Genomic DNA, 26,851 nt, shown 5'->3' on the forward strand with positions numbered 1-26,851 from the left:
CCCTCCCCCCAGCACACACTCGCAACACAAATATCAGGCAATACACCAAAGGTGAGTAAATAATTACAACTTTATGGTTATTTCTTAGTGAGGGGTTAGTAGAAACAGATAACCTAAAGGCACCAAATCAGTAAGTTTAGCAGTTTGTGCACATAATATTTTAATGCGTTGGAGCTCATGCCTCCAGTTCCATCCTCAATGACCTTCCGAGTCTTTGGCCACTGTCCGAACCGCCGACTTCCTGTATCCGCCACCCTGGAACCGCGGTCCGCTCCTCACACGTCCGTCCTCCTGAAAAAGACCGCGAACTCCCGCTTAGCTCACACATACAAGATAGCGTAACAATTCTCCATTGGTTAGTTCCCCCCTTATCTGCAGTTATAACCCAAACATTCCAGATACAGAAACCCATTACAGCATTAAGTAACATTACAGAGAAGCCATTTCATTAGCCTGAACAGTTAACACACCAATTAATGGTACTGAGAGCCCTATACCGTTACGTTGCTGGCGTTTAGGGCCTCCAGAGAGTCCTCCATCTCTGTACAGAAGGATTCTTCACTGCTGTTTCTGTAATAATTGTTTATTGACCAGTTTGTTTATTGACTCTCTCATAGCCTTGAGCTGAACCTCCAAACCTGGAGGACCTGTGGAACACTCTTCGTCTGGTCTCTACCCTTTGACCTGTTTGGCATTGGTAACCCTACTAAAACCCAAAGCGCAAGGCCCTGTCACTGGTCGACATAGCTCTCCCGAGACATTGAGGCACGCAGGCCTCCAAGCCCTAAGACAAGGTTGTGGTCCACTTGGAGGATAAATTGATCAGCAGATACAGAAATCATAATTAAATACAGTCAGCTTTTGTTTGTTGTTACAGTAAAGACATTATGTCAAAGACAGGCTGTGTGAGAGAGCAGTGGTGTCTGAACAGACCTTTATTCACTGATCAAACAGGATGTCACTCACTGCACAGATACTGAGACGGGTGGTTTCAAGGTTAATTAAGGAAACTGTCCCTTGTTCACCAAAGTCAGCTTCTCAATAAAATCTGCGACAGGCCATTTAACTGTGTAATTACAAAATGGAGTGTGATTGAACTGAAGGGAAAGATAAAGGAGAATCTGCAGTTCATGTTCTCTTTATGGTTTATTTACATGTTATTTGTACATTTTTTTTCTTCTTTTGCACATTGATTACCTTGGTCCTGTGGGGTTTTGGTGAATTCTATTGTGTTTCTTTGTTTTGTGGTTGTCTGCAAGAAGATGAATCCAGATGTTGTTTATGGTATACGCACTTCAGTAATAAATGTACTTTGAAACTTTGAAGTGCAACAGCAACTATGATAAAAATTAGGATGGATTCTTATAAATGTACATAGGCTAAATCTTAGAACTCTCAGGATCGCAACACAATGTAAGCAATCAGCAATTGCAGCTCTTTGCATTCTTAAATCACCAATCTATGACTGCTATAACGGAGCATCATTTTAAGGCGATTGGAGGAAAATATAGCAGAGATGTCAGACATGGGTTTACTTACCTGGAGTGTTGGGTGCGTGGAACCCAAGGGACCCACAGACTTCTGTGTCATCATGACTCAAGCACCACCCAGGGGTGGTGGTACGGGGCGATACATGAGGAACTTTTAAGAGGCTACCAGACAGGCAGATGGATAATAGAAAAAATGTAACCCTATGTGGTAGGGAAGGTTTAAGTTGATCTCAGGTGATGTTAAAGTTGGCACAACTTTAGTGGGCTGAAGGGACAGTACCGGACAGAAGAAAATCTGCAAGTGCACGAAATCCAGAGCAACACACACAAAATGCTGGAGAAACTCAGCAGGTCAGGCAGCATCTATAGAGAGGAATAACCAGTCAACACTTCGGGCTGAGACCCATCTTTAGGGAAGGGTCCTGAAGAAGGGTCTCAGCCTGAACCTTGACCGTTTACTCTTCCCTGTAGTGCTGATGCTGCCTGACCTGCTGAGTTCCTCCAGCATTTTCTGCATGTTTCTGCATCAATTGTACTGAAGTTTTTCTTTGCTCTGTGTTTACAAATCCCTAGCTCTGTAACTCTTGTATATGAGCTCACCGGTTCAGTTCTCGTGCACATCCCAAAATTTAATTACACAACTATTAGAGTCATAAAGTAATTTTGTGTACCATCAGCAGAACCTAGGCAGCAAAGCCATGAATGTAAAATTACTTTGTCTTCAGAGAAGCATTTACTGTAAATTTGGTACAGGGAATGAGATGAAATTGGCAGCACCATTCCCTCTAATCTGTGCAGGTGTGCTGCTGTGCAGTAACTGAAATGCCTTTGCGTACATTATCTTTATTGTCTTTTACATACAGTACTGTGCAAGCGTCTTAGGCTAGGGTGTTGTATCACTGTATTTGTCAGTGAGGAGCGGAGAACGAGTTTGTAAATCTGGCTGGAGCGAGGGATGTTGGGAATGGCTGGGGTGGAGCGATATGGGAGGGATGTGGGACAGGTGGCAGGTGGCCATGGGTGGGGGTTGGCGCAGGTGTAGACACACACTGGCTTGAGACTCCAGGCAAGATCATTTGATTCATCACAGAATGTCTCTCTGGTGCTCCCCGCACTCTCCCCTCTCCCTTCCCCTCTTCCCAACCACGTTTCCACTCTCCCTGCCCCCCTTCCCACTCTCAGTCCACACCAGAGAATCAGGTTTATCATCACTTGCATATATGTCATGAAATTTATTTTTTTTTTGCAGTGGCACAGTGCAGAAGCCTCAGGCATCCAAACTGCACGTATGTAAGGTTGTCACAGTACTGTAATGTTAATATGATTTTGAAATATGTTAATATAATTGGGAAATGCCCTATATTTAAATATGTGTTAGTATAAACCGTAAATATTTGAAATAATAAACATACCACAACCTTTGAAACATTTTAGAACTTCAACGTATTTACATTGTCAGTGATTCTGGATATAACACTGTTACAAATTGTAACAATAAGTACAGAATGCCAGCTGGTAGCTCCGTGTTAAGGAACTGCTGGCCTGCTGAATGCCGACACTATCTAGTCAAAGCATTTTATTTTTACCATTGTGCCTGTCAGTTGTTTTCACTGCCTGACATTGGCTGCCTTGTGAGTTGTAGTTTGTGTTTGCTTGATATGCATATTACAAAAAAAATCATTTAAGATGCAGTGCAGTTTTCAGGCCATGTAAAATTTCTCCTTAGAGCAATACATGGTCATTGCATCTGTAAAATTTATTGGAGTGATTGTTGACTGGAAGATGGGTTAAAAGAGGCATCTTAAAGAGCAGAGGGAGGTTAAGGGAATTACCTTCATTTCTGGAGGAAAAATTCCAGCTTTCAGGGTCTTGGTAACTGAGATATCTCTCCCAGAGAATTGAGTACAAGAGTTGGTATGTTGCATTGAAGTTGTATAAGACTTTGTTTGGTGAGGCCTAATTTGGAGTATTGTGTGCAGGTTTGGTCACCTACAGGAAAGTTATCAATAGGATTGAATGAGTGCAGAGAAAATATACAAGGATTTTGCCAGGACCTGAGTACTTGAGAGTTACAGGGAGAGTAGAATAGGTTAGGACTTTATTCCCTAGAGTGCAGAAGAATGAGGGGAGATTTGATAGAGGTATACAAATTTATGAGGGGTATAGATAGGGTAAATGCAAGTAGGCTTTTTCCACTGAGTTTGGTTCAGACTAGAAACGGAGGTCATGGGTTAGGGGTGGAAGGTGGAATATTTAAGGGGAACATGGGGGCAGAGCATGCACATATGGGACAAGCTGCCAGCGGAAGTGATAAATGCAGGTTCAATTTCAAATTTAAGGGAAATTTGGATAAGCAGATGGTTGGGAGGAATATGGAGAGAGATGACCCAGATGAGTGGACAGAAAAACCGTTTGGCATGGATTGAATGGGCTGAAAAGCCTGCTTCTGTGCTGGAATGTTCTAAGCCTCCATAAGCAGAATCAGCCCACTCGGCCCATTGAGTCTGCTTCACCATTCCATCACGATTTATCATCCCTCTCAACTCCATTCTCCTGCCTTCTCCCCCATAACCTTTAATGCTGTTACCAATCAAGAACCAATCAACTTCTACTTAAAATATATCAAACGGCTTGGCCCCCACGACTGACTGCAAAGGCAGTGTTTTGTAAAGTTGTAGAAAGTGCAGTCACAGTCTGATTTATCCGGGTACTAGTCTCGTGAATGGCCGCACTCCAGCTTTGCCCTTTCTTAGCTAAGGAGAGCTGGAGTGGCTTGGTCGCTGTAATCCAGCAGCAGGCTGCGGGAGAATTCTCATCTGTTTGCTCCACCGCTCCGTGACTCTGTTCGAGTAAATTTGTCAGCTGAAGACTTGTGTGTTGACAATCAACGTGTAGAGTCCTGAGGAGGGCCAGATGGCAGTGTGAAGAAAAGAGCAAATTGATGACCAGTTTGGAAAGGTTTAAAAGATAAATGAGTTCATAAATAGACTCAGCACAAACAGGCACCGGGGAAACCTGTCATCATTTTAACATCCACTGGGTTATTTTATGCACGCTCGGTGTATTAAGGACACATATACAGTAATCCGGAGGCTTGATCCAGAGACATGTTGAAATCCCATTATGGGAGCCTGGGGAGTTCTGTGCAGTTAATTAAATAACTATGGAGCAAAATCAGTAATGGTGTCGGTGAAGCTTGTTGAACAGACTTGATTTATGAGTGACTGAAGAGGAAAAGAGGGATTTGAATTGGTTTATTATTGTCACATGTGCCAAGATACAGTGAAAAGTTTGTCTTGAATAATGTTCATACAGATTAGGTCATTACATGGTGTATTGAACAACAAGGGGGAAGAGTAACAATAGACAGTAACGTATAACAGCAACTGAGAAAGTGCAGTGTAGGCGAATAATAAGGAGCAAGGTCATAACGAGGTAGATGGCGAGGTCAAGATCAATCTTCTGTCCTAATCACTGCACTGTAAACACTTAAAACCACTTTTGATCATGCTGTTTATGTTGCAAAATACATGTAACATAATGTTACAGTTACATAAGACTTTGGACAGACACCACTTGGAGTAATGTGTTCATATCTGGTCACCTCACTACAGGAAGGATGTGGATACTATAGAGAGAGCGCAGAGGAGATTTACAAGGATGTTGCCTGGATTGGAGAGTATGCCTTATGAGAATAGGTTGAGTGAAATTGGCTTTTCCTCCTTGGAGTGACGGAGGATGAGAGGTGACCCAGCAGAGGTGGAAAGGATGATGAGAGGCATTGATCATGTGGATAGCCGGAGAATTTTTCGCACGACTGAAATGGCTAACACGAGGGGGCATAGTTTTAAGGTGCTTGGAAGTAGGTACAAGGGGGATGCCAAAGACAAGTTTTTCACAGGGAGAGTTGTGGGTGTGTGGAATGCACTACAGGCGATGGTAGTGGCAGATACAATAGAGTCTTTTGAAAGAGTCTGAGATAGGTAAATGGAACTTAGAAAAATAGAGGTCTCTGCGCTACAGAAATTCCAGGCAGTTGGTAAAGTAGTTACATGGTCAGCACAACATTGTTGGCTGAAGAGCCTGTAATGGGCTATAGCTTTCTATGTACTATCCATTTATGCACATTATATTCCATATCGAAACAAAATAAAAATCTTTATTTTTATCTAATTTTTATTCTATATGATTGATGAATGTTGTTGTTTTTGTTGCATGTAAACAGAGAAACATAGAAAACCTGCGGCACAATACAGGCCCTTTGGCCCATGATGCTGTGCCGAACATGTCCTTACTTTAGAAATTACCTAGGGTTACCCGTATCCCTCTATTTTTCTAAGCTCCAAGTATCTATCCAGGAGATTCTTAAAAGACTCTATTGTATCTGTCTCCACCACTGTTGCCGGCAGCCCATTCCATGCACTCACCACCCTCTGGGTAAAAAAAAATACCCCTGATATCTGCACCTACTTCCAAGCACCTTAAAACTGTATCCTCACGTGTTAACCAATTCAGCCCTGGGAAAAAGCCTCTGACTATCCACACGATCAATGCCTCTGATCATCTTATACACCTCTATCAGGTCACCTCTCACCCTCCGTTGCTCCAAGGAAAAAAGGCCGAGTTCACACAACCTATTCTCATAAGGCATGCTCCCCAATCCAGGCAACGTTCTTGTAAATCTCCTCTGCACCCTGTCTATGGTTTCCACATCCTTCCTGTAGTGAGGTGACCAGAACTGAGCACAGTACTCCAAGTGGGGTATAATTCTTTGGACTGTGGGCGGAAGCTGGGGAACCTGGGGAAAACCCACATATTCCTTGGGGAGGACGTTCAGAGGATACCAGGATTGAACTGTGAACTGTGGTGCCCTGAGCTGTAACACTGTGATCCTAGCTGTCATGCTGCCATAGTTGCCAATGAAATGATTGACCAAGACTCTCATTATGCTCTGGACAGTCAGGGGTAAGCATTGGGCTTCTCAGAGAATGAATTGAAAACAAGAAACAATTACATCGAAGTTTTAGTCATCAGGACTACCTTGTGCCGGAATAGCCATGGCAACATGCTTCATTTCCTCGTTCCATTTCTATCTGCCCCATAGGGCAACACAGCATGGAGGCAGTCCCTTTGGCCCAAATGGTCCATGCCAACCAAAATGCCCATCAAAACTAGTCTTATTTGGCAGTCATATGTCCTTCTGAATCTTCGCAGTTCATCTACCTGTCCAACCCGGAGATAAGTGAGTAGTTTGTAAAAACAGAATGACTGACAGAATTTTAGAAATTTCTAGACCAACACTTCAATCTTTGGGCCGTCTGCTGCAAGGTAGGATTATGCTGCTTGGCATGGATGCGATGGTCTGAGCGGCTTGTTTCGTTGCTCACTGCCATGTAAATTCTGGACACAAGCAATGCTGTGTACTGTGGACCACTTTGGGGACGAGGACACACACACACACACACACACACACACACACACACACACACACACACACACACACACACACACACACACACACACACACACACACACACACACACACACACACACACACACACACACACTCACTCACTCACTCACTCACTCACTCACTCACTCACTCACTCACTCACTCACTCACTCACTCACTCACTCACTCACTCACTCACTCACTCACTCACTCACTCACTCACTCACTCACTCACTCACTCACTCACTCACTCACTCACTCACTCACTCACTCACTCACTCACTCACTCACTCACTCACTCACTCACTCACTCACTCACTCACTCACTCACTCACTCACTCACTCACTCACTCACTCACTCACTCACTCACTCACTCACTCACTCACTCACTCTTACTTACTGGGCCTTCAGGCTTGTTTCACTGTTCAATATGGCCATGCTCAATCTGTCCCAGACCTAATTTCTTCTCTATACCCATACCTACCTATTCCCCGATTTTTCAAAAATCCACCCCCCCTCTTCCTTAAATACCTATAATGATCCAGTCATCATGGACATCTGGGGTAGAGAATTCCAGATCACCACCCTCAGTGTTCAGTTCTTTCATAGATCTTTATAACTCATCTTTGAGCTTTCAGCAGAACCCCTGTTAAGGCCTCTTTTGTGCCCCTGATATTCACTGATATTCACTTTGGGGACCATTGCTGCTCCTGCCTTTGGTCATTTTGGGTTGGTATCTGGAATTTCTTCCCTGAGGTATTTCTTTCCACTAAAGTTGTGTGGGACTACATCTGGAGGTCGTGAGCTAAGAGTGAAAGGGGCAAGTTTTAAGGGGAACGTGAGGGGAAACTACTTCTTGCAGAGGGTTGTGAGAGGGTGGAACGAGCTGCCAGCACAAATGGTGCATGTGAGCTTGACTCCAACATTTAAGAGAAGTTTGGATAGGTACGTGGATGGTAGGGGTATGGAGGGCTGCAGTCCCGGTGCAGGTCAAGGGGAGCAGGCAGCTTAAATGTTACAGCATGGAGTAGATAGGCTGAATGGCCTGTTTCTGTGCTGTACTTCTCTGACTCTATGACTCTATAATGGTGTGAGGGCTTTGGAATGTGGGAGGAGACGGTAGCACCTGGGGAAACCTCTGAGGGCTGGTTTCTGTGCTCTATTTTTCTACTTTTCTAAGTTTCATTTGAGGTTCTTCACATGCTGAATCCCGGCCTGAAAAATTCTACCTCAGCAGACAGTTAAAGGCATTTGAAATAACCAAGCCTGAAGTAGGGTAATGAAAAGATGCAGTGATGGGTGAAGAGCTGAGGTAGTGGTCGCCTCTGAATTCTGAGCAGCCTGTCCTGAGAGCCTCAGCTGGATGAAACCAGCTCTCAGCTTGGGTGTTCACATCCAAGCAAGCAGTAGATGGCTCACCGAAGCTCACAGAACCTCCTTCACTCAAGAACACAATCAGCAACACCATCTGAAGAGCTCAGACAGGCCAAGAGGAACGTCATTAAACACATCTGATGCTTATGCAGAAGGAAGGTGGTCTGTGGTGCTGTTAAGGGGGAGAGAGAGGCCACAAGATGGAGAGATTTAGCAAGGAATTTCCAAGTTTAGATTCTTATCAATAGAATTAGTTAATCAGTAAGTTAAGCCCATCAACCCTACTGGAGCATGCCCCGCTAACAGCAGCTCGCCAGAGTGGTCTGTCCTGGGCCAGTCTGTTGAGTTGTCCCCCGGGTGTAGCCCATCTTCTTTGTGTCAACTTCGAAGTTGCATTGACAGTTGTTCTTTGGCTGGCCTCTCCTCAGCTTTCCCTGGGCATTCTACAGTGGTGGCGTTTGTATTCCATGTTCCACTGGTGGTAGTCCTGTATCATAGGTGGATGATTGGCCCTGAGGTTTCCTTGGACTTTTGACTTTCTCCACACGACTCCATACATCTTCTCAGTGAAGATCCTTCCTCTCCCAGGGATGAGGTGTTTGGGACATCTGTTGGCATTCCTGCAGCTCTGGGTTTTTACAGAATTGAGGTTGCTAGCCCTGTGCACAACCCTCCTCATCATCACAGCTGGGCTGGGGACTGTCTGTGATGGAGTTAACAACAGAAGGCATAACACTCATAAGTGAGGGCTGGAGGATCCCACTGAGGCTACTAGCTGGAGGAAATTGGTGGAAGGGGACACCAGGTCATGGAAATAATGCTGAGCTGGTTTAATCCTTGACCTGAAATGTCAACTGCCTGTAGATGCCACCTGACCTATCAAGTTTTTCCAATGTTTTGTGCGTGGCTAAAAATGATCATTTTCAATCTGGGAGTCAGTGGGGGGTGGTGAATATGTGTCCACATACAGAAAGGGAAAGATCCAGAATGTACAGCTTAATGGAGGCTGGAAGTAAAACGTGGAGAATTTTGGAATTTTCCAGAAGGTGGTGTCAGAGCAAAAGCTGTGATTAAAATTCTCCATCAGAAGTTAACCTATTGAAAGCAAACCCTGCTGATATTGGGATCTTTCTCTCTCTCTCTCTCTCTCTCTCTCTCTGATTCCTTCCCCTCTGAAGTTTGTGAGCTTTTCTCCCTACCAGGGTTCTTTGGTGCTGAGAAACAAGGAAGAGTTTGTCTGGCGTCTGTTCCCAACAGGATGCCTCATTTAATATTTGACGTAGGATCGTACAACACTACAGGACAGAAACAGGCCCTTTGCCAATCTAGTCTGTGCTGAGCTATTACTCTGCGCAGTAATTTGACCTGTACCTGGACTATCTCCCTCCATACCCCTCCCATCCATATGCCTATCCAAACTACTCTTTAACAGTGAAATCAAGGCCTCATCCACCACTTCCGCTGACAGCTCGTTCCACACTGTCACCATCCTCTGAGTGAAGAGATTCCCTCTCATGTTCCCTGTAAACCTTTCACCTTTCACCTTTAACCCATGATCTCTAGTCCTAGTCTCACCCAACCTCAGTGAAAAAAGCCTGTTGCATTTACCCCATCTATGCCCCTCATAATTTTGTATACCTCTATCAAATCTCCCCTCATTCTCCTATGCTCCAGGGAATAAAATCCTAACCTGTTTAACCGTTCCTTGTCACTTGGGCTCTCAAGTTCTGGCAACATCCTTGTAAGCTTCCTTTGCATTCTTATTGATGTCTTTCCTGTAGTTAGGTGACCAGAACTACCTATGTGGTTTGACATCAGCTGCTACCCAGCAGTAATTGTACGGTGCCTCAGTAAATAAACCTTCCCCTGTTAACATAACCATCTGGCTCAAGTGTGCTTGCTCTATACAATATACACTTTGCATGCATGTGGGCACTACTGTAACTGATCCAGCCTGGAATTAGGAGCAGCCTCCATCCGTGTAAACAGCCGTAGTTAACAGTAATGTCACTGCATGAGATATGGTCTGCATTTCTTCAGTAAGCAATGGCTCAGAGGGGACTTCCCTCTCCATCTGTCACTCAGCAACAAGTTGCATCAATCCAGCAGCTTTGAAGAAGTGAAGGCTCCCAAGAGTCTTCGACAACATATTAGAATCAGCAGCATGCGCTGGCCATCGAACCTCTTGTGCCTGCCCTGCCATGCAGTGAATTTGCTATTGGGTAATACGGTATTGAAAGCGGCTCTTTGGCACAATTTAGATTAGATTAAATTAGCTTTATTTGCCACAAATATATTGGAAGACAAGAAATGCATCATTCTCGATGGGGGGTGGGAGGCTGGAGGCTGATGCTTTCTGCTGGAACAAGTGGGGGGGGGGATGATGGTTTGCTGGTACTTGTGCACGGGGAGGGTTTCTAACATCTTTGCTTTCTCATGGATATCTGTAAAGAGTAAGGATGGCAGTTTGTAGCTTGTATACATTCTCTGACATTAAATTGAACCACTGCACGATGACCCACTGAGCACAGCTGGAGTTCACATGGAGCAGCCATCAAGTGTCTCCGTGCATACAGCGCCAACATATCATGCATCCTAACCCTGACCATAACCAATGTTTTCATCGAGGAAACTGAAGCACCCGCAGGAAACCCACATGTTCATGGGGCGAACATTACTAACTCCTTACAGTCAGTGGTGGGAATGAACCCAGATCAGTGATAGTTGGTGATCGAAAGCGATTGCACTAGCCATTATGCTGCCATGCTGAATAAGATGTTCATCTAAGTTAGTCCCACTTTATGCTTGTACACATATCACCCGAAACCAGAGGTTCCCAACTGTTTTTATACCATGAATGAACACCTTTAAGCAAGGGGTTCAGTGGATCTCAGGTTGGGAACCCCTGCTCGAACCCCTTCCGGTCCAACTGTTTCGGGGTCATAGACTGTTAATGACGTCAGGCAAGGTCAATTGGTTTATTGATCATTACAGAGTGTTTTTCTGATGCATCCTGCTCCTTCCCTGCTCCCTTCCCCTTTTCCCAACCGTGATTCCTCTCTCTCTGCCTCCTTCCCACCTGTCCACAATAGAGACCCATATCAGAATCAGGTTTATTATCACTCACATATGTCATGACATTTGCTCTTTTTTGTGGTAGCAGTGCAGTGCAATACAAAGTTACTACATTAGCACACACAGAATGCTGGAGGAACACAGCGGGTTAGGCTGCAGCTATGGAAAAGAGTAATCAATATTTCATGCCAAGCCCCTTCTTCAGGTCTTGGCCCAAAATGTCAACTATTTACTCTTTTCCAAAGATGCTGCCTGGCCTGCTGAGTTCCTCCAGCATTTTGTGTGTGTTGCTTTAGATTTCCAGCATCTGCAGGCTTTCTTGTTTTTGTAGATTACTACAGAACTGTATAAATGTCTCAGGCACCCTAGCTAACTATATGTGCTGAAGACTTTTACACAGTAGACTACCTTGTACTAAAGAGGAAGCAGAACAGGCGATTCTGAGGCAAGTCAAAGACTATGGGAACTTCTTCAGAGTTTGCCATCAAAGCCATTCCCTTTCTCAATAAGCACCTTTACCCTTTCCTCCAATTCCTTCCAACACCAAAGTCTGCCAAAGGAAAATAGCACTGAGGTAGAAGTTATATATGGCATCCAGCAATATAACCATATAACAATTACAGCACGGAAACAAGCCATCTCAGCCCTTCTAGTCTGTGCTGACGCTTACACTTACCTATTCCCACTGGCCCGCACTCAGCCCATAACCCTCCATTCCTTTCCTGTCCATATACCTATCCAATTTTACTTTAAATGACAGTACCGAACCTGCCTCTACCACTTCTACTGGAAGCTCGTTCCACACAGCTACGACTCTCTGAGTAAAGAAATTCCCCCTTGTGTTACCCTTAAACTTTTGTCCCCTAACTCTCATCTCATGTCCTCTTGTTTGAATCTCCCCTACTCTCAATGGAAAAAGCCTATCCACGTCAACTCTATCTATCCCCCTCATAATTTTAAATACCTCTATCAAGTCCCCCCTCAACCTTCTACACTCCAAAGAATAAAGACCTAACTTGTTCAACCTTTCCCTGTAACTTAGGTGCTGAAACCCAGGTAACATTCTAGTAAATCTCCTCTGTACTTCCTTACCTTGGGGAAAATAGACTATCTCTCCTCTCTATGCTCCTTATGCTCTGTATCATTACAGAAGCCTATATTTATGATTATGATGGGCAAGTTTTTATTTTTACAGAGACTGGTGGGTGTCTGGAATGTGCTGCCTGTGTGGTGGTAGAAACAGGTACATTAGGACTTTCAGAAATGTTTTGATAGGTTCATGAATGTGAGGAGAATGGAAGGAAATGGACATTATGTAGGCAGAAGAGATTTGTTTACTAATTTAATTGGATCGGCACAACATTGTGATCTGAAAGATCTGGTCCTGTGCTGTGCTATTCTGTATTCTACAGGGTCCAAAAAGAGAAAACAAGTTAGCTTTCAGTACCAGTTCAGAAGGGATGAGTAGAACAAAGGGAATATCTCTGATATGGTGAGACCAAAATGAATTCATGGATTAGACTGGAGCAGATTGTATTACTTGCTTTCATAATGCGTTGATAAAAGTATAATTGAGGGACATGTCTGGCAGACCAGACTAATCAAAAATGAAAAACTGACCCAAGATGATGAAACACTGAAATGACTCCTAAACACACAGAACATGCTGGAGGAATTCAGCAGGTCACGCAGCATTTTTAGGAAATGAATAAACAGTTGATGTTTTGGGCCAATACACTTCTTCGGTACTGGGAAGGAAGGGGGAAGACACTAGAATGAAAAGGTGGGGGGAGGGGAAGGAGGATAGTTGGAAGGTGATAGGTGAAGCCAGGGATGTAGGAAAGGTAAAGGGCTGGGGAGGAAGGAATCTGATGGGAGAGGAGAGTGGGCCATAGGAGAAAGGGAAAGACGGAGGGTATCCAGGGGGAGATGATAGGCAAGTGAGTAGAGGTAAGAGGCCATTGTGGGGAGTAGAGGAAGAGGGGCAGGAGAGGTGATTCTTTTTACTGGAAGGAGAAATCAATACTCATGCCATCAGGTTGGAGGTTACCCAGATGGAACATAAGGTGTTGCTCTCCACCCTGAGGGTGGCATCATTGTGGCAGAAGAGGAGGCCATGGATCAACATGTTGGAATGGGAATTGGAATAATAATCTTTGGCCATCAGGAAGTTCTGCTTTTGCTGGATGGAGCAGAGGTGCTCAAGAAAGTGGCGCCTGAAATGACTCCTACTTATTCCCCTTGAGAAGGAATAACCCAATTACCCAAAGTTGGAGAATTCACCATGGAGACTGGATTTTGTTCTACTTGGCCGTAATGCTCCTTGTGTTTCTATTTCTTAGGCTGGTACAGAGGATACTCTCTGAAAAACAGATCTGTGAAGGTAAGTCTTACTCTCTGTTTCATATAGTGATATTGTCTTAACTATTTCAGAATCAGAATCTGATTTATTATTATTAACCTCTGTGAAGTGAAATCTGATGTTTTGTAGCAGTTTAGCGCAGACATAAAAATTATTATAAATTACAAAAATAAATAAATGGTGCAAAATGAAAGATTAATATGGTGGTGTTTATGGACCATTCACTAATCTGATGGTAAGAAGCTGTTTCTGAATCATGAAGTGTGGACTTCAGTCTCCAGAATCTCCTTCCTCTGATGGAGCTGGCTGAGTCTACGGTCTTCAGCAGCCTTTTGTAATCCCGTGCAGAATGCTCTCCACCACATATTTACGGAAATTTGTAAGAGTCTTTGGCAACATACCGAACCTCAAACACCTAGGTAGAGCCATTATCCTTTCATGATTGCATCGGTGGGCCCAGGATAGATCTTCCAAGATGTTGATGCCCAGGAACTTGAATCTTCTCGGCCTTTTGAAAATTCTGAGTGATAAAGTAGAATTGAGGTGAAGTGTAAGGACCAATAAAACCATAAGACATAGAAGCAGAATGATGCCATTGAGCCCATTGGGCCTGCAACACTATTCCTACATAGCTATCAACCTCCATTTTAAATATACCCATTGATCTGGCCTCTATAGTAATCTGGCAATGAAATCCACAAATTCATCACCCTTTGGCCAAAGAAATTCTTCTTAATTTCTGTTCTAAAGGGATGTCTTTCTATTCCGAGATTATGCCCACTGGTTCGATACACCCGTAACATAAGAAACATGTTCTCCATGTCCACTTTAATTCAGCCTTAATATATAGGAAAAGAATGCGGCCATTAGGCACTTTAAGTCTGTTCCACAATTTTACCATGGCTGACCTAATTCTCCTCTCAGCCTCAATCTCCTGCCTTCTCCCCTTATCCCTTCAAGCCCTGACCAATCAAGAATCTGTCAACCTTTGCCTTAAATATACATAAAGACTTGGCCTCCACAGCTGCCTGTGGCAATGAATTCCACAGATTCACCACTCTCTAGCTAAAGAAATTCCTCCCATCTCCGTTCTAAAAGGACAACTCTCTATTCTGAGGCTGTGGCTTCTGCTTTTAGACTCTCCCACCATAGGAAGCATTCCTATATACTTCGGAAGCTCCTCTCCACACCCACTCTATCAAGGCCTTTCACCATTTGATAGGTTTTAATGAGGTCACCATTCATTTTTCTGAATTCCAGTGAATAAATACAGGCCCAGAGCCATCTTCATATGACAAGCCATTCAATCCTGGAATCATTTTTGTGAATCTCCTTTGAACCCTCTGCAGTTTCAGCACATCCTTTCTGAAATAAGAGGCCCAAATCTGCTCACAATACTCTAAAGTGAGGCTTCACCAGTGATTTATAAAGCTTCAACTTTACATCCTTGCTTTCATTATTCTAGTACTCTTGAAATGAATGCTAACATTGCATTTGCCTTCTCACCAAAGGCTCAACATGTAAATTAAACTTTAGGGAATCCTGCACAGGGACTCCCAAGTCCCCTTGCATCTCAGTTTTTTTGTATTTTCTCTCCATTTGGGAAATAGTCAATCCTTTCATTCCTTCTCCCAAAGTGGGTGACCAGACACTTCCTGAAACTGTTTTCCATCTGCCATTTCATATCCCATTCTCCTAATCTAAGTCCTTCTGTAGCCTTTCTACTTCCTCAAACTACGTGCCCCTCTAGGTATCTTCACATCGACCGCAAACTTTGCAAAAAAAAAAATCAATTCCATCATCCAAATAATTGACGTATGCAGCCTTCGTGCCCCCAGATGACCCCTATTTGCCTAGGGTAAACTGCCGTCACCCCGCCAGTACTGCAATTCTTCTGTGCAAATACAGTGTAATGCCCCCCAGTACACACTCACAAGACATATACCAGACAATACCCATAAGCGAGTAAATAATTGCAACATTATAGTGATTTCTTAGTGATGGATTAGTAGAAACAGATAACCTAAAGGCGCCAAAGTAATAATCAGTTTGTCAGTCTGTGCACATATTTTAATACGTTGGAACTCACGCCTCTGGTTCCCTTCCACGGCGCCCTTCTGAGCCTTTGGCCACTGCCTGAACCGCTGACGTCCATTATCCGTTGCTCTGGAACCGCTGCCCACTCCACACACGTCCGTCCTCCTCGCTTTCCTCCCGAAAAGACCGCGAACTCCCGCTCAGCTTACACAGACAAGATAGCATAACAATTCTCCATTGGTTAGTTTTCCCCTTATCAATACCCATAACCCAAACATATGAGGCACAGGATCCCATTACAGCATTAAGGAAAAGCTATTTCATTAGCCTGAACCGTTAACAGCACTGTTACTGGTACTGAGAGCCCTACACATATAATGTAAAAAGAATTGGTCCCAACACAGACCCATGTAGAACACCAGTCAGAAGAGGCTCCCTTCATTCCTAATCTTTGCCTCCTGCCAATCAGCTATTGCTTTATCCATACCAAAATCTTTCCTGTAGTACTATGGGCTCGTAGAATTCATAAGGATGGCGGGATGGAGATGCATCTCTACCAAAGGAGGTGTAAGGCGCTCTTTCCTTCTGCTAGCCTGCAGGTCACCCTTGGGCAAGGTGAGGCACCTGCTTAGCCCCTCCCCACTGAACAGGGTCACATGAAGCCATGGGAGCAGGTGCTGGATGGTCGTACGAACAGCTGCTGCATATCACAAGTCCTGGTTATGCGGCCACTGATGCCAGGCAGACAATCTCTGAAGAGTATTAATGATGGCTGGGGTCACCTGATTTGTAAAGACACTGCCCAGAAGAAGGCAATGGCAAATTTGCAAAGTCATGGACCCTGATCACCCACATCATGCAACCCGGCACATAATGAATGAATGAGTATTGTATAGGTGCCAGTGAGACCCACCTCACTCTGTCTTCTAAACTCCAGTGAGTGCCAACCCAGAGCCAGCAAATGCTTCTTGGACATTAACCCTTTAATTGCTGGGGTCATTCTTTTGACCCAGCTGATAGCCCCTCAATAGGAATTTCAGGGTGAAAATTCAGTAGGTTAGAAATTTATCCACAATTGCATGCACAAGGCAATTAATAAATTTAACTGCAGGTGTTGTGCTCTGCTTGTGATAGATTGTTTCATTGATACTAAGCTACAAAGTACAGCACCCATAAAAGCTGCCTGACTTGCCAAGAATTTTCAATATTTCCTGTTCGCAGATTTCTAGTGTAGCATCTGCATTTTGTTTTGATTTACAATTCCCAGTTTCTATTTTATTGAATATTTAATGCATGTAACTGGGAATAAATCTCAGCTTACTTTAATTTCCTTAGGAATGGTGTTAAATCTTTTAGTTTTATATTTTCAATAAGCACACTGAACTCCCTCTGTGATCTTCTAAATTCAAAGTCGCACACTCAAAATGCTGGAAGAACTCAGTAGATCAGGCAGCATCTATAGATGTGAATAAAGAATTGATGTTTCCGGCTGAGACCCTTTAGCAGGACTGGAAAGGAAGGGAAGATGCCAGAATAAAAAAGTGTGGGGAGAGGAAGGGGGAAATCTGGCCAGTGATAGGTGAAGCCAGGTGGGTGGGAAAGGTCAAGGGCTTGAGACGAAGAAATCCGAATTGGAGAGGAGAGTGGACCATGGGAGAAAGGGAAGAGGAGGGGACCCGAGGGGAAGTGATAGGCAGGTGAAGACAGGTTTAAGGCCAGAATGGAGAATAGAAGAAGAGTGGGAGAGGGAGGGAAAAACTCTATTGGAAGGAGAAATCGATATTTATGCCATCAGGTTGGAGGCTACCGTGGCCAAAATATAAGGTGTCGCTCCTGTACCTTTAGTGTGGCCTCATTTGGCACAAGAGGAGGCTATGATTAGACATATTGGAATGGGAATGGGAATTAAAATATTTGGCCACTGGGAGATTCCACTTTTGGCGGTTAGAATGGAGGTGCTTAATCCAAAGTTCAAAAATTCAGGGTTTTTGTAGAGTCATAGCAAGAATCCAGTTTTTTATCATTGACTTATATGATGTGAAATTTGTTGTTGTGTGGCAGCATTGGAGTGCAAAGTTACTCCCAAGTAGTGACATAAATTAATATAAATTACAACAATTGTTAAATTGTACCTTCTGCCCCTTTCTTTCCCAGCCCTGATAAGGGTCTCGGCCTGACACTTTGGCTGTTTATTCCCTTCTGTAGATGCCACCTGACTTTTTGAGTTCTTCCAGCACTTTGTGTGTGTGTTGCTAAAGATTTCCAGCATCTGTGGATCTCTTGTGCTTATGACATGGAACAAAGTAGTGTGTCACATAGTGAAATATTTCTTTTTTAAATGCTTTTAAAGTGCCTTGTATCCTCCACATCTGCATTTTGATGTTACGGTGAAAGTAAAACAATGTTCTCTCTCCACAGGGAATATTTCCTGCCTCTATCATTCACGTCAAAAATGCAGCCATTGAAATCAGAGGGTAAGTTTCTTAGCTTGGTCAAAGCTTTTTGAATTGACAATTCTGCCTGGGTGGATCTGATTTTGACTTTGGGCTGTTACAATGCACGCCAAGTCTAATTTTACAGGAGACCATGGCTTAAACAGAACATAAGGATTACAGACAAATGGTCGTTTTATCTCAGTTTGCCTTTCAGTGACTAATCTGATCTTGTCCTCTGGTACACTTTTTAAACTTGTCCTCGTGGCCCACAATGTCCCATAAACTGAAAATAACCGTAAATATATTCAGAGTTGCAGCACTCGTTGTTCCTTGTTTGCTGAGAATTCTGAAGATCCACATCTCTGAGAGATATTCCTCATCATTCCAAATTTTTTTCCTGTGAAACAATACCTATTGCTCGCTAAGTGAGAAGACCATCTCAGCATCCCCTTAGGAATCTTTCAATGTTTCATTAACATCACCCTTCATTCTCCTTGACACTAGTTAACATAATTTCCTTCAGAGGACATGCCTTTCATCTTTGAAATCAACCAATCAATGACTGGGTGGCATGACTGTGCCGCATTTAGTGTAACGCTATTACAGTGCTAATAACACGGGTTCAATTCTGGAACCATCTATAAGGAACATAGAGCCTTAAAATTATGCACCCACATATTAGCCATTTCCACTCTGGGAAAACTCTCTGGCTATCCCCACAACCTATGCCTGTTAATATCTCGTACAGGACTATCAAATCACATCTCAGCTCCTTCACTCTGAAGAGTGAGCCAGTCGTCATAACACATGCTGTCTAATCCAGGCAGCATCCTGGTAAATCTGCTCAGCACCCTCTCTAAAGCTCCCTGTCCCATCAGATTCCTTCTTTAACTACCTGGCTTCACCTATCACCTTCCAGGAATTCTCCCTCCACCTTCTTGTTCCGGCACCTTTCCAATCCTGAAGAAGGGTCTTGGCCGGAAACGTTGACTGTTTATTCATTTCCACGGACATCGCATGATTTGCTGAGTTCCTCCAGCATTTTATGTGTATTGCTCTCTACAACATATTTTAGTTTGAAATGCTGGAATATGATGCTGGAAAGGAGTTTTTCAAAAAAATCTCCACTTAATCTTATTACCAGTCCAAATATTTCCCTTATTAACTGCTGATTATAGAGTCATAGACTTGTGCAGCATCAAAACCTATCCAACCTATCCATGACAACAACGTCCCCACCTCAGACGGTTACACTTGCCTGTCATAAACACGAGAAGGTCTGCAGATGCGAGAAATCCAAAGCAACACACAGAAAATGGTGGGAGATGGGTGAGAGTGGTAGTAGGAGGAGAGCTAGAAGGAGATAGGTGAAGCCAGGTGGGTAGGAAAAGTAAAGGACCAGAAAGGATGGAGTCTGATATGGGAGGAGAGTGGACCATTGGAGAAACGGGTGGAGCAGGGGATCCATCCCTTGGATGAAGTGAACGGGGAGGTGATAGGCAGGTGAGAAGAGGTAAGCGGCCAGAGTGGGAATAGAAGATGAGGGGAGTGGGAGGGATTTTCTTTTACTGGAAGGAGAAATCGACATTCATGCCTTCAGGTGTTTTTCTTCCATCCTGAGGGTGGCCACATCTTGGCTAATCTCTTTAATGCTGCCTGCAAACTCATCACCATCATTATTTACCACGTCCATATGAGGTGGGCAATCATGGTCTTCCATCTGTCATTCTCTATCCATGACCATGACTATTTGTGGTAAATTTTTCTACGGAAGTGGTTTGCCATTGTTTTTTTTTCTCTGGACAGTGTCTTTACAAGATGGGTGACCGCAACCATTATCAATACTCTTCAGAGATTGTCATCCTGGTGTCAGTGGTTGCATAACCAGGACTTGGAATACGCACCAGCTGCTCATACAACCATCCACTACCTGCTCCCATGGCTTTACATGACCCTGATTGAGGGTGCTATACAAGTGCTACACCTTGCTCAAGGGTGACCTGCAGACTGGCAGAGGGGATGAACGCCTTACACCTCCTTTGGTAGAGATGTATCTCTACCCTGCCACTTGGGGCTGTAATAGCGTCATGCTAACCGCAATGCTACTGTTATGCCCCTCAATTTTCTCAGTCCTTCCCTACATGCTTGTCTCAATGTGAAATAAAAGCTGGGATTCAGTCCCAGAATCAGGGTTATTATCACTGACGTACGTTGTGAAATTTGTTGGTTTGTGGCAGCAGTACTATGTAATACAGTACATACAAATATTACTGTAAGGCACAATAAGAAATAGACAAAAGTATAAATATATGGCCTCTATCACCTTATTCTTTGAGTTGATTCTTGAGAGTCCCTATTCAAAAAGCAAAAAATCTGATTTAAAAAATGCTCTTACCTGCATCTCGTTTATGATGACTCAAAAGAGTGCAGAGAATTAAATAAGATAATTCTCCTTACGTTGGAGATTTCTTTAGTGAAACAAACATTTTTTGGAAGTTCTATCATTGCCTCCCGAAGGCTACTGATAATGGAAGGTGCATTGGTTCCTGATGCTTTTGCAATCCAAAAGCTCTCCAGAAATGAAGAACGGGGCAGGAAACTTCTGGTCACCTTACTAAGTGTCACAACAGCAAAGAAGAAGGAGAAATGTAGTGAGAGAAACAAAGGAAAGAGAGGACTGAAATGACCAGAAATTCCATTGTTAACCATTCACTAATATGGTAGCCAATTTCAACTAATATGGGAACAAATGAAACAGAAAATATAGAGGCAATTGTAACACATACTGGTGATTTCACTGAACAATCACGATCTTGGCAGCCACTTTATTAGTTACACCTGTACACCTGCTTGTTATTGCAAATATCTGATCAGCCAATCATGTGGCAACAACTCAATGTATAAAAGCATGCAGACATGGTCAAGAGGTTCAGTTGTTGTTCAGACCAAACCTCAGAATAGGGAAGAAATGTAATCTGGGTACCTTTGACTGTGGAATGGTTGTTGGTGCCAGATGGGGTGGTTTTAATATCTCAGAAACTGCTGATCTCCTGGGATTTTCATGCACAACATTTTCTTGAGTTGACAGAGAATGGTGCAAAACACAAACAAACATCCAGCGAATAGCAGTTCTGTGGGTGAAAGTGACTTGTTAATGAGACGAGTCAGAGGAGAGTGGCTAGACTGGTTCAAGTTGACAGGAAGGTAACAGCAACTCAGATAGCCATGCGTTACAACAGTGTAGAAGCACGTATCCAAATATACAGGATACCAAACCTGGAAGTGGATGGGCTACAGCAGCAGAGGACCACACAGGATGTCACTCCTGCACTAATAACATGGCCACTGAGTGTAGGTGATTATATAAAAATACAAGCAAGCAAGAGTTAAAACTACAAGAAAAATACAATGAAAATCACAATTCTACAGCTTAATCCAACAAAGGCATTCCAAACATTTAATAAATACTAAAAATGATAAATTAAATTAATAATCATAATTAAGAAACTACTTTATTGCAATGTTCATGTTTGGCAAAGATTAAAACCATTTTTTATTAATTTTTAAGTCAACAAGAGAACATCGTTTCCACGGAGATGCCCCTGGTGCAAGAGATTACGACCACCTTGAGGGAGTGGTCGAACATCTGGAAACAGCTGTATATCGTGAGTGGACATGCTCAAATCTTGCAAAGTTGAAGTTCTAGATAAGCTGCATGTTTTGCACAAAATGTTTGAAAATTCTTTTAAAATTGTGTCTCTACTAAGAACAGTCCAGCACAGTAACAGCCCCTTTGGCTCATCATGTCTCTACTGACGACAGTGCCCAAGGAAACTAACACCACCTGCCAGTATCACTCCACTCCTGCCTGTTCAAGTTCAAAGTAAATTTATTATTTTACATGTCATCATATACCACCTTGTGATTCATTTTCTTACAGGCATTTACAGGAAAATAAAGAAACACAATAGAATCAATGAAATAATTACAAAAACTGACAAGTAACTGATATGCAAAAGAAGACAAACTGTACAAATATAAATAGACAAGCAAATAACAAATAGATATACTGTAAATAAGTAATAAGTAGATGGATAGGTAGGTAGATAAATAATGCTGAGACCATGAGCTGTAATGTTCATGAAGGTTGGTCCATAGGCTGTGGAATCACTTTCAAGTTAATGTGTCTTCAGTAGTGGGTGTTGTCTCCCGTGGCGACAAGATAGTTGGCTTTGCCAAAGAAGTGGATTGTCTTGCTGGGATGTGTGTTAGAAATGCTGTTCATTCACCTCCAGCGATTTCTGATGGGTTCCTGTTCTTCCTTCCAGTTTAAAATAACGGTCTGGATAAGTGCATTGATGTTCCTTGTCCTGGAATCAATTACGCCAGATATTGAATCATATGTAGGACGCTATAATCACAGGCTATTTGGCCCATCTAGTTCTGTGCTGAGCTATTAATCTACCTTGTACCATCGATCTGCACCCAGACCCCTTCCACATCCCTCCCATCCACATACTGATCCTAATTTCTCTTAAATGTTGAAGTTGAATCCACATCCACCACTTCCAGTGGCAGTCCATTCCACATTCTCACCACCCTGAGTGAAAAGATGCCCCCTCATGTTCTCTTAAGTCCGAGCCCATGACCTCTAGGTTTAGTTTCACTGCACTTCAGTGGAAAAAGCCTCCCTACGTACACCCTGATAATTTTGTATACCTCTATCAAATCTCCCCTCATTCTTCTATGCTCTAGGGAATAAAGTCCTAACATTTTCAACCTTTCTCTATAACTCAGGTTCTCAAATCCCAGCAGCAATTCTTTGCACACTTTCAATCTTATTGACCTCATTCTTGTAGATCGATGACCAGAACTGCACAAAATACTCCAAGTTAGGCCTCGCCAATGTCTCTTGCAACTTAAGCAAAGCATCCCATGTTTGCCTCTCCTACATGTTTGCCTTAATGTGAAATAAAATTTTAAGGCTTAAGAATCAGAATCAGGTTTATTGTCAGAGAAGTGTCTTGAAATGTGTTGTTTTGAGGCAGTGATACAGTGCAAGGCATAAAAATGTTAAAAATTTTTAATAAATGGTGAAAAAGAGGAATAGTGAGTTAGTGTTTGAGAGCTCACAATGTAGATCCATCAATGTAGAGATTAAATTATTGGGTAAACATGTGGTTAACTCCACTCACCTCAACTCTGAACTGATTCCAAAACCAATGGACTCAATGTTAAGGACTCTACAACTCATGTTGTCAGTATCATTTATATACTTTATGATTAGTAGTATCATAGGAATAGTACATAAGGCACAGATTATGTACTATTATGTCCCACAGAAGAAGTTGTTCTCAAATGGCAGTGGTAGGGAACTGTGGCTGACAAGGGAAGTTAAGGACTGCATAAAAGCCAAGGAAAGGGAATATAAGGTAGCAAAAGTGTGTGGGAAATTGGGTGATTGTGAAACTTTTAAAATCCAACAAAAGGTAACTAATAAAGCTGTAAGAAGGGAAAAGATGAAATATGAGGGCAAACTAGCCAATAATATAATGCAGGATACTAAAAGTTTTTCAGTTATATGAAGAGTAAAAGGGAGGTAACAGCTAGAAAATGATACTGGTGAGGTAGTAATTGGGGACAAAGAAATGGCAGAAGTACTTAATAAGTACTTTACATCAGTCTTCACTGTGGAAGATATGAACAGTGCGCCAGAGGTCAATGAGAGCCAGGGAGCAGGAGTGAGTACCATTGCTATTACAAAGGAAAAAGTGCCAGGCAAACTGAAAGGACTTAAGGTGGAGAAGTCACCTGGACCAGATGGACTACATTCCAGAGTCCTGAGAGAGGATGCATTTTGGTGATGATCTTTGAAGAATCACTTAATTTGGCGTGGTCCTGGAGGATTGGAAGATTGCAAATGTCACTTTTCTCTTTAGGGAGGGAGGAAGGCAAAAGAAAGGAAATTATAGGCCTGTTAGCCTAACCTCAATGGTTGGGAAAGTGTTGGAGCCTATTATTAAGAATGAAGTTTTGGAGTACCTGGAGACTAATGATTAAATAAGACATGGTTTCTGTAAAGGGAAGCCTTGTCTGACAAATGTGTTAGAGTTCTTCAAGAAAGTATCAAGCAGGGTGGACAAAGGAGAAGCAACAGGTGTCATTTCCTTGGATTTTCAGAAGGCAGTTGATAAGGGGCCATACATGAGGCTGCTTAACAAGCTAAAATGTTATGGCATTACAGGAAAGATACTGGCATGGATAGAGGAATGGCTGGCAGCCAGGAGGCAGCGAGTGGAAATAAAGGGGAGCTTTTCTGGTTGTCTGACAGTGACTCATGGTGTTCTTCAGGGGTCAGTATTGGGACTGCTACTTTTCACATTGTTAATGATTTAAATCATGAAATTGATGGCTTTGTGGCAAAGTTTGCGGATGATACGAAGATAGGAGGAGGGGTAGGTCGTGCTGAGGAAGCAATGCGATTGCAGCAGGACTTAGACAAATTGGAAGAATGGGCAAAAAAGTGGCAAATGGAATACAATGTTGGAAAATGTATGATAATGCATTTTGGCAAAAGACTGTGATCTAAATGGGGAAAAGGTTCAAACATCAGAGGTGCAGAGAGACTTAGGAGTCCTCGTGCAAGACTCACAGAAGGTTAATTTACAGGTTGAGTCTATGGTAAAGAAGACAAATGCAATGTTGTCATTTATTTCAAGGGGAGTAGAATATAAAAGCAAGGAGATAATGTTGAGCCTTTATAAGACACTAGTCAGGCCACATTTGGCATATTGTCAACAGATTTGGGCCCTGTATGTCAGAAAGGATGCATTGTCATTAGAGAGAGTCCAGAGGAGGTTCACGAGGATGATTTTGGGAATGAAGGGGTTAACATATGAGGAACATTTGGCAGCTTTGGGCCTGTACTCACTGGAATTTAGAAAAATGTGGGAGTTCTTGTTGAAACCTACCGAGTGTTGAAAAAACTAGATGGGGGATGTGGAGAGGATGTTTCCTCTGGTGGGGGTATCCAGAGCAAGGGAGCACCCCCTCAAAATTGAGGGGTGACCTTTTGGAACAGAGGTGAGGAGGAATTCTTTTATCCACGGAGTGGTGAATCTGGGGAATGCTCTGCCTCAGATTGCAATTGATGCCAAGTTTATGGGTATATTTAAGGCAGAAATTAATAGTTTCCTGATCAGTCAGGGCATTAAAGGAGATAGCAAGAAGACAGGTGTATCCGGGATCAGCCATAATGGAATGGCAGAGCAGATTCAATGGGCTGAATGGCCTAATTCTGCTCTTGTATCTTAAGGTCTAACATGTATCTGTTCACTATCTGCTTTGTATTCTGTGTTGTGTGTTTATTATGGTAACTAGTCACATGAGTGCGGGCATGGTAAAAGTGAAGGGAATAAGTTACATTTGCTTGCTTAGATCTTGACAGTTTGTAGCATGGGACTGGCGGAGGTCATATCTTTTGCTGACCATAGAAATAACACTAAGTAATGCTTAGCTTATATTTGGGTCTGCTTTAAGTTCATCTCAAGATTGTATGTTAATTGCAAATAAAAGATCAAATAAAATAATTTGACTTTTGGAACAATCATTTCATTGCAGCTAAGGGCACATCATGCAAGTATAACAACTCCACAGTAGTCACAGGGTAGCGGCAATTGCTTGGGTTTGATTTTGCTGTTGCAAGTGTTGTTATTGTATTTGCACTCATTGACTCCTTTTGTTGTCTTTTGCACATTGGTTGTTTGTCAGTCTTTGTGTGTAGCTTTTCATTGATTCTGTTGTCTTCCTTTGTTCAACTGTGAATGCCTGCAAGAACATTAATCGCATTGTAATATGTGGTGACTGTACTTTGACAATAAATTTACTTTGCACTTTGAACCATATAACCATATAACAATTACAGCACGGAAACAGGCCATCTTGGCCCTTCTAGTCCGTGCCGAATGCTTACTCTCACCTAGTTCCACTGGCCCACACTCAGCCCATAACCCTCCATTCCTTTCCTGTCCATATACCTATCCCATTTTGTTTTAAGTGGCAATACCAAACCTGCCTCTACCACTTCTACTGGAAGCTCGTTCCACACAGCTACCACTCTCTGAGTAAAGAAATTCCCCCTCGTGTTACCCCTAAACTTTTGTCCCCTAACTCTCAACATGTCCTCTTGTTTGAATCTCCCCTATTCTCAATGGAAAAAGCCTATCCACGTCAACTCTATCTATCCCCCTTGTAATTTTAAATACCCCTATCAAGTCCCCCCTCAAACTCGAGTTGAAATGGCGGCATGGCAAAGGTGATACTTTTAAGACATAAGTACTTCTGGAACGAAAAACTGGCATCAAACATGGTGACCTTTGACAACGTTTAGGCCACACTTGGAAAATTGTGTACAGTTCTCATTGATCCATTGCCATAAGGACGTGGAGTCTTTGGGGAGGGTGTAGAAAAGTTTACCAGTGTGTGACCTTACACAAGCAACAATAAAAATGATATAAAAAAAAAGTACTGCAAAAAGAGAGTAAAATAGTGAGATAGTGTACTTGATTTTAGCAGCCTCTCCCAGGATGCATCCTGTCTATACACCACATGATAATAGACCTGTAA

At 42.9% G+C, this 26,851-nt stretch overlaps 1 protein-coding gene across 1 annotated transcript in view; it reads left to right on the forward strand.

Annotated features, from left to right (window-relative positions):
* LOC132391940 (dedicator of cytokinesis protein 2-like) overlaps positions 1–26,851 on the forward strand; it is a 1,209,929-nt gene that overhangs the window by 104,328 nt on the left and 1,078,750 nt on the right. The window contains exons 3-5 of the mRNA XM_059965744.1: positions 13,735–13,775; positions 18,210–18,265; positions 21,795–21,891. Of these exons, the coding sequence (XP_059821727.1) occupies positions 13,735–13,775; positions 18,210–18,265; positions 21,795–21,891 (194 nt within the window). The remainder of the gene's footprint in view (positions 1–13,734; positions 13,776–18,209; positions 18,266–21,794; positions 21,892–26,851) is intronic.

This window comes from Hypanus sabinus, chromosome 3 (assembly GCF_030144855.1).
Source record: "Hypanus sabinus isolate sHypSab1 chromosome 3, sHypSab1.hap1, whole genome shotgun sequence".
Classification (NCBI taxonomy): Eukaryota; Metazoa; Chordata; class Chondrichthyes; order Myliobatiformes; family Dasyatidae; genus Hypanus; species Hypanus sabinus.